Consider the following 8,395-nt stretch of genomic DNA (forward strand, 5'->3'; position numbering starts at 1 on the left):
GAAGGACTGCCCGAGACAGAGGGAGCCTAGGAGAGAAACTGAGGGCGCTGGGAGCCAGAGCTGGATCCCGCACGGAGGCGGGGCCCAGGCGCGGGGGCGTGGCTCCAGGGCAAGGGGCGTGGCCACCTGCGGTCGGAGCGGGACTGGCCAGACTCGGTCTCCAACGGCGAGGTCAACCGAAAGGGGCGTGGTCTGACGGAGCGTGACCGTGAAACGAACGGCCGGCTGGCTCGAGGGGCGTGGCTACCAACGACTGGAGGCGTGGCTAACCAATAGGGGGCCCGGCTAGTGGGTGAGGTCACATGTGGGGGCGGGACCAGGCCGTAGGGGCGCGGCTAGGGCTCGCGGAGCTCATTCAACGCTCCAGGTGTCCCGCTTGGCTCGAGACCAGAACTGTTTGGATTTAACAGTCCGTGGACGGCCCGAGTCTGCGAGTCCAGTGACCGGTCTGTGATCTAGTATAAAAGCGAGGCCCAGAGGGTGAGAAGGAGAAGGTGAGAAATGAGATCTGGGTATGAATGTGGGGGAAGGAGAGGGATGCGATCCGGGTATGAAGCAAAGCGCAGAAGAGTCGGGCCTGGGAGGACGCACGGGACCTAACACGATGGAGGGGGTGGGAGTAGAAGAAAAAGGGAGAGGGGAAATGGGTTTGGGAGGGGAGGGGGAGTTGCTTGGACAAGGGGTAAACCTGAGCAAGGGATAGGAAAGGCATGATTGTCTTGGGTGGGGGCTCTGACCCCTACCGATGCCACAGCCTCCCGCCCCGCCCCGCCATGTGGCACACGCTGGTCCTGCTGCTGCTGCTCCCCTCTGCCTTGGTGTCCCCCTCCACTGCAGCCCCGATCCGTGATGCTGACGCCCAGGAAAGCTCCTCGGGCTTCCTAGGCCTCCAGAGACTACTGCAAGGCTTCACCCGGCTTTTCCTGAAAGTGAGTGATGGCAGGGGGTGGGGAGAAGAGGTTCCAGAGAAGAGGGACGGGGATAGATGGAGACTGAGAGATGGAAGGGGTTCGAGGAAACAATGGGAGACAGGTCAGGGCCAGGCAGAAGGAAGAGAGGGAGTCAAAGGGACAGAGAGCAACAGGAAGACCGAGAAGTAGAAAGAGGGAGGGAGACAGGCAAAGGAAGACAAAAAAGAGACTGAAGAGAGATAGAACAGAGACAGTAGGGCATGAGGGGCAAAGACAGGAAGGTAATGGGGCAGAGAATAAGGATGGGGCAGGAGGTGACTAGTTAGCCCCTAAGGGTCACAAGACGGAGAGGGAAGGGGGTGAAAGGGACTTGGCGAGGCCTGGAGGGCATCCTGGCAGGGCTGCAGACGTACTGGGGCGTCCTGAGATCCAACAGCTCGCCTGTCCCTCCTCTGGTCCCAGGATGACCTGCTGCGGGGCATGGACAGCTTCTTCTCTGCCCCCATGGACTTGCGGGGTCTCCCTTCGAACTACCACCAAGAAGAGAACCAGGAGCGCCAGCTGGGGAACAGCACTCTCTCCAGCCACCACCAGATCGACAAGGTGCCTATGCCGGGAAGTCCCTCCTGGAGTCTGCCTTGGATCCCCCATGCTGTTGTGTCTGCTGGGCGGAGGGCAGAGGAGGAAAGCAGTTTTGCTCTCTCTCTCTCTCTCTCTCCTCCCACCCTCACAGGTGACCGACAACAAGACAGGAGAGGTGCTGATCTCCGAGAAGGTGGTGGCATCCATTGAGGCAGGAGATGGGAGCGTGGAGAGTGACTGGAAGGTTAGGAGAGGCCCCCACCCCACCCCCGAAAAGTTTTGTCATCAGCTGAAAGGGACTAACCAGCTCGCAGTAATGCGGTATACACCCTCAGAGTACATCCCCACTCACTTAGTAAACTCCAGAGGGTTTTGTAAACCAAGAAGTGCTTTTAACTCCAGATGCCTGGTAAGCTTCACCCTCACCAACATCAGAGTGTGTTTTTATCTCAAAGTACTCTGCAAACCTTTTCAGTATTTTTCAAATCTATCCCAGAGTGGTAAGTCTCTCCCTTGTAAACGCCAAAATGTGATTTTTTTTAAATTCCAAAGGTCTTTGTGAACCCGAAATGCTTTGTGTTATATCACCTTTGTAAACCTTGGAGTGATTCTAATCCCAAAGGACTTTTTTTATCCTAAAATGTTTTAAGAATCTCCAGGTGCGTGGCAAACCCATGCAGTTCTCTCTCACACAGAGATGTTTTCATTTTGAAGTGTTTCAAGTCTACAGAAAAGTTAGGGGGAAATAGTGCAATGATTCCATCTGCATTCCTTTTAGCATAGAGCAGGGTTTCTCAGCCTTGGCACCATCACCACTGGGGGCTGGAGATATTCATGCAGGGCCGTCCTGTGCGCTGCCAGATGTTTAGCAGCAACCTGGCCTCTACAAACTAGACCGAAGCACCCCCCCCACCCCCCCCAGCTGACACAACCAAAATGTCTCCAGACTTTGGTTGAGAACCGATGGCCTAGATTCACCACTTGTTAACCTTTTACCACTTTTACTCTATTTTCACTTTTGTATTTGTGAACCATAAGACAATGGATTATTATTTTTTTAATATATTTTTATTGATCTCAGAGAGGAAGGGAGAGGGAGAGAGAGATAGAAACATCAATGGTGAGAGAGAATCTTTGATCGGCTGCCTCCTGCACGCCCCCTACTACAGCTTGAGCCCTCAACCCGGGCATGTGCCCTTGACCGGGAATTGAACCCAGCACCCTTCAGTCCGCAGGAAACCGGCTAGGGCCAAGACGATAGATTATTGACATCATGGCACTTCACCCCTAAGTCCTTCAGCAGATTGAAGAATAATGCATTCTTCCACATGACCACAGTACCATTTTCACACCCAAGATACTTAATGTTAATGTCAAATTGTTGTCTCCGTATTAATTTGCGAGGGCTGCCGTCACAAAGTACCACAGATTGGGTGGCTTAAATAACAAAAACTGGTTGTCTCAGGGTTCTGGAGGCGAGGTGTCCAAGATCAAGGTTGGTTCCTTCTGAGGGCTGTGAGGGAGAGTCCCTTCCATGCCCCTCTCCTGCCTTCTGGGGGCTTGATGACAGTCTTTGGCAATCCTTGGTGTGTAGATGCATCACCCCTATCTCTGCTTCATTTCCATATGACGTTCTCCCTGTTTGCATTTCTATGTATAAATTTCCCCTTTGCATAAGAACACCAGCCATATTGGATTAGGGTCCACCATGATGACCTCATCCTAACTGACTAAACCTGCAATAACTCTATTTTGCAACAAGATCACATTCTGAGGTCCTGGGGGTATGGACTTCAACATATAAATTGGTAGGGGCACAATTCAACCCATCACAATCTCCTACAGGGCTTCTCAGACCTCTTAAGTTATTTTTTAAATATACTTTTATTGATTTCAGAGAGGAAGGAAGAGAGAGAAACATCAATGATGAGAGAGAATTGTCGATCAGCTGCCTCTTGCACGCCCACCAATGGGGATTGAGCCTGTAACCCAGGCATGTGCCTTGACCAGGAATCAAACCATGACCTCCTGGTTCATAGGTCGGTGCTCAACCACTAACCACTCTGGCCAGGCTCAGACCTCAACTTACTAAAATGCAGACTGATTGAGTAGGTCTAAGTGGGTGGGTTGGATCCCACTAATTTGCATGTCTAACGAGCTCCCAGAATATGCTGACGACACTGGTCCACAACCCACACTTTGACCAAACAGACATCAGTCTGTATTCAAATGTCTCCACTGGACCCAAAGCTGTCTATAAGAGCTGATTTGACTTTGGACCAGGATCCAATCAAGAACCACTCATTGCAGCTGTTTTTCTGGGCCTGGAGCTGAAACGCAACTGAGGCCTAGATGTTATCTCTAGTTTGACCCAAACTCTATCTCTGTGGTCCACAGACCCGAGGCTTTGTTCTGAAGATTATTTGATGCTGGCTAGAACCTCATTGTCCTGAGGGCTTAATGCTTAAGGGAGTGGTCATGCAAGGGCTTGTATGGCAGTCATATGAGGCCATTCTCCAGCCCCCTTGTTCCTCCTCTAAGGGCGTCCATCACATGACTAGTGACCTGCCAGGGAAATAAAGGTCAGGGGAGGGGAGGGTCCAAACTTCCTGACCAGCAATATGCAAGGGGAGGGGACGTCACCTTGGGGGCGAGGTCCCACTCTGCAACATTCGTTTCCCCAGTTTTGTCCATTGCTAGGCACACCGGGGCTTTCTGCCTGGTGACCTGTACCTGGCTTATCATTCCTACTTTCACACACCTATCGAACTGCCTACCGCATTCCCCCTCGATGATTCTTGACTCTGAATTCTTTAAGGGAAAGGGGAATAGGGTCTCTTCTGCAGCTGCTTCATGCTGAAGAGGGGTAGAGTTTTCCTTCAGAGCCAATGGCCCTTGCTCAGAGGGCCGATGAGGCCTGGGCACAGAAGGAGGTATTGATGGTGTCTAGAGTCAGCAAGGGACAATATTCCCAGAGTGCAAGTAGGACTTGTAACCTGGTGGAGACAAATGGCATTATAAATCTTTTTTTAAATATATTTTATTGATTTTTTTACAGAGAGGAAGGGAGAGGGATAGAGAGTTAGAAACATCGATGAGAGAGAAACATCAATCAGCTGCCTCCTGCACACTCCCTACTGGGGATGTGCCCTGCAACCAAGGTACATGCCCTTGACCGGAATCGAACCTGGGATCCTTCAGTCCACAGGCCGACACTCTATCCACTGAGCCAAACCGGTTAGGGCTGCATTATAAATCTTAATATTATTGAGGCAAAAGCTAAAATGACATGAATCACAACAAATCGTCTGATGAAAGGGAGCATCCAGGCAAGGACACCTGGCTGACTGGCCTAGATTTCAGATGTTTGCCTTGTCAAAAGATGGGAGAAAATGAAACATTGTTTTGGAGGCTTGTAGCCAGATATTTAAGAAAAGTAGAAAAAGTCAGGATCCAGTTAGGTTTACAGGCGGAAAATTAAAACTTTTTGAAGACAAGTAACTGAATTAGAGTCTAATATCTATGAATGTATATTATGGAATTTATGGAAACACAAGTTCCCTTCCTAAAATTACCCTCATTTTTATCAAAGAACCAAATTAAGACCAATTTATTTACTGTATTAAATCCAGTTTCAATTTGGCCTGATTATTTGCATAAACACAAGAATAGTAATTGATCACATAGCCTTTAAAAATCTGCTTTGCTGGAATTTCATAAGGAACCTCCAGACTGAGCTTTCGTTAGCCTCTCACAGTGAAGAAGCCAAGCCATACCGTCCTGACCAGTCTTTGCCTGCATCTTTGTGTGAATTCCTCAATACTTGAGGTCCCCCAAAATGTCTTGAGGTTCTCTATTTGCCATCTCCCAGGAAAACAACCTTCATTCCTTATCTGGAAAGACAGGGCATGAACCATAGAAATAAAATGAGCACGGTACCAGGCTGTTTTTTTATGAGGCTTTTATCGGCTTCCAAAGTCAATCCTAATTCCTTAAAGCTTTTCTGATAACAACCAGAGTCTAGATATGTCCCTCTCAATCCTGACATTCCGGTCAAAGTCTTGGCCAATAACATCAAAAAAACAACACCCATATGCATTGCGATTATGGTCACGATTCTTTAGTAATGCCAAGAGCTTTTAGTACCAAAGTGCTTTGCAATTTCACACTGCTTCCAAATCTCACAGTACGTTTAATCCTAAAGTGTTCTGTAATCCCAACAGACATTTTAAACCCCAAAGTGCTTTTGAAACCTCCAAAGTAGTTTATAAACCTCCAAGTATTTTGCATCCAAAAGTGCTTGTAAACCCAAGTGCTTTGTAAACCGCTAGGAGAGTTTTTAATTCCCAAAGCGGCCAGTAGGTGGCAAACTGAGTTAAACATGCCGGTGGGTCTGAGAGTCCTGGGGTTGTCATTCGGTTTGAGACATCTCCTTGTCCGTCCTCCCCAGGTACCCAAGATAGAGGAGAAGGAGGCCCTGGTGCCCCTCCCAAAGGCCATGGACAGCTTCCACCCAGAACCCCATCCCCGAGTGGCCTTCTGGATTATGAAGCTACCACGGCGAAGGTCTCACCAGAGTGCCCCGGAGAGCAACCGCTATCTCAGCGAGAAGGAACACCGCCTGCAGGCCATCCGGGACGGGCTCCTCGAGGGGACCCGAGAGGAAGCCCTGCAAAAAGGGACCCAGGGCTCCCCCCACTTCAAGCCGCCTGCCCGCAAGACGCACTTCCTGTACATTCTCAGGCCGTCTCAGCAGCTATAGGTGTGGGGATGGGAACACCTACATGTACCCACAATCAGACCCCACCCCCAGCTCCATGTGGAAATAAAGTTCTTACACCTAAAAGCACTATCTTCTTTTAAGGGTATGTCCCCAAGCCTCAGCTAATCAGGCCATGGCAAGTCCCAACAATAAGATAACTAGGCAGTCGTGAAAATGAAGCATTACACCACCAAAATAATGCACAGGTCAAATTAGTAAATATTTTATTTTTTAATATATTTTAATTGATTTCAGAAAGGAAGGGAGAGGGAGAGAGATAGAAACATCAATGATGAGAGAATCGTTGATCAGCTGCCTCCTGCACGCCCCCTACTGGGGATCGAGCCTGCAACCTAGGGATGTGCCCTTGACCAGAATCGAACCCGGAACCCCGACACTCTGTCCACTGAGCCAAACCAGCTAGAGCAAATTAGTAAATATTTTAAACAATGGAAATGTGACATAAGCTTGAGTATAGCTCAAGAGGTTCTCAGGTCCAATCAGTGGCTGCCGGGTCAACCCATGCACCAAGAGGTCGCTGGTTCAATACCTGTTCAGGGCACATGCTCAGGCTGGGGACTCGATTCCCGGCTGCGGGGAGGGGGCATGCAGGAGACACCTGATGATCAAGGCTGATGTTTTTCATCAGTTTTGTTGTTTTTTAAATATATTTTTATTTCAGAGAGGAAGGGAGAGGGAGAGATAGAAACATCAATGATGAGAAGGAATCATTGATTTGCTGCCTCCTGCATGCTCCACACTGGGGATTGAGCCTGCAACCCGGGCATATTCACTGACCGGGAATCGAACTGGGACCTTCTGGTTCATAAGTCAGTGCTCAACCACTGAGCCATACCGGCAGGGCATCTCATTGATATTTCTGTCTCTCCCTCTCCCTTCCTCTCCCTAAAAGACTTTTTTTTTTAAAAGTTCCTAAAGCAAATTATGGCCTTAAGTGCATATATTAGAAAAGAGACTAAATGAAAAATATCACTTAGCACTCATCTCAGAAAACTATAAAAATTTAATTGAGCTATAACTTAAGATTTAGCACTCTATATGTATGTTATCACTATAAAATAAATTTCCAGGTGGTACAAAATTACCCAGACCTAAAAAAAAAAGAACAAGAAATACTAAAGGGCCCTCCCTGGCCTGTGTGGCTCAGTGGGTTGAGTGTCATCCCATGCACTGAAAGGTTGCCAGTTGGACTCCGGTAAGGGCACACACACACAAAAATACTGAATATAAACTGAAAGAATGAAATTATATTAATAAAGCTAATGGGGTCTACCACTTGCCAGCCTGTGCTAACAAAGCACATGGCAAACATTCTTATTGAACTCTTGTAAGACCCCATGTAGATATTATTTGTCCCCATTTCAGGGAAAAGGCTGCCTTTAGGGGGATGACGTCACCAGTCTCACAGCAATGGCTCTAGGTTTGTCCGATTCCATATCTCTCTTAACCACTCACCCCACCACCTGCCAAGCAGGTTCTTTCCCGGGCCTTACAACAAGCCACCAACTAATAGCCAAAAAAAAATAATAACTTAAGGATTACCACCTTAAATCCTTTAGGTAACCTAGGAAGCAATTATCTTTATTTCTGGGAGGAAAACTGAGACTCAGAGAGAGCAGCCATTGTGCCAAGGTCACAGCTAGGAAGTGATGGAACCAAAATTGAAAACTAAGCATGTCTCACTCCAGGCCCACAACCTCATCATTATTCCACACTGCCCAGCACTTAGCAGGCATGAACTGCAGCCATTCACTCATTCAACTTTTTTTTTTTTTAAGTGCCCACACTGGGCAGGCATGTTCTAGCCCCCAAGCAGTCTCCTACTGCATATAGCTCACATTCCCGTGGGGATGACAGAACGCAAATATAGACTGTGTCCCGTTTTAAGACGTGCCGTGAGGACCACGAGAAAGTGGATACTAGGAGCTGGCACAGAGTTGGAGTGGCTGGGACATCTTTTGTCCCAAATCCCCCTTCTTGGGAGCCAATTTTGGATTGACGCTCTCTAGCTGGAAAAGCTGAGACTATTTTGTCCGCATTTTCTCCTGAAAGGAGTGAATGGAACAGTTTGGGAAAGACCCTCGGGGGTCTCATACGTTGGGACTGGAGTCACAAAAGG

At 48.5% G+C, this 8,395-nt stretch overlaps 1 protein-coding gene across 1 annotated transcript; it reads left to right on the forward strand.

The window, feature by feature from the left end:
- The first annotated feature begins 359 nt into the window (after positions 1-359).
- On the forward strand, positions 360-6,339 carry DKKL1 (dickkopf like acrosomal protein 1). The gene is made up of 5 exons (XM_008154365.3): positions 360-494; positions 755-929; positions 1,374-1,514; positions 1,645-1,737; positions 5,944-6,339. Exons 2-5 carry the CDS (start codon positions 774-776, stop codon positions 6,253-6,255), a joined length of 702 nt encoding a protein of 233 aa, XP_008152587.1. The 5' UTR covers positions 360-494; positions 755-773; the 3' UTR covers positions 6,256-6,339.
- The last annotated feature ends 2,056 nt before the right edge of the window (positions 6,340-8,395 follow it).

Source organism: Eptesicus fuscus, chromosome 21 (genome assembly GCF_027574615.1).
Source record: "Eptesicus fuscus isolate TK198812 chromosome 21, DD_ASM_mEF_20220401, whole genome shotgun sequence".
Taxonomy (NCBI): domain Eukaryota; kingdom Metazoa; phylum Chordata; class Mammalia; order Chiroptera; family Vespertilionidae; genus Eptesicus; species Eptesicus fuscus.

Excerpts from the sequence above, each read along its gene's own strand:
- DKKL1 (XM_008154365.3), top strand. The coding sequence starts at position 774 with ATGTGGCACACGCTGGTCCTGCTGCTGCTGCTCCCCTCTGCCTTGGTG. Across the intron at positions 1,515-1,644 it reads GCCACCACCAGATCGACAAG|GTGACCGACAACAAGACAGG; the intron begins GTGCCTATGCCG and ends CCACCCTCACAG. Across the intron at positions 1,738-5,943 it reads GCGTGGAGAGTGACTGGAAG|GTACCCAAGATAGAGGAGAA; the intron begins GTTAGGAGAGGC and ends CGTCCTCCCCAG.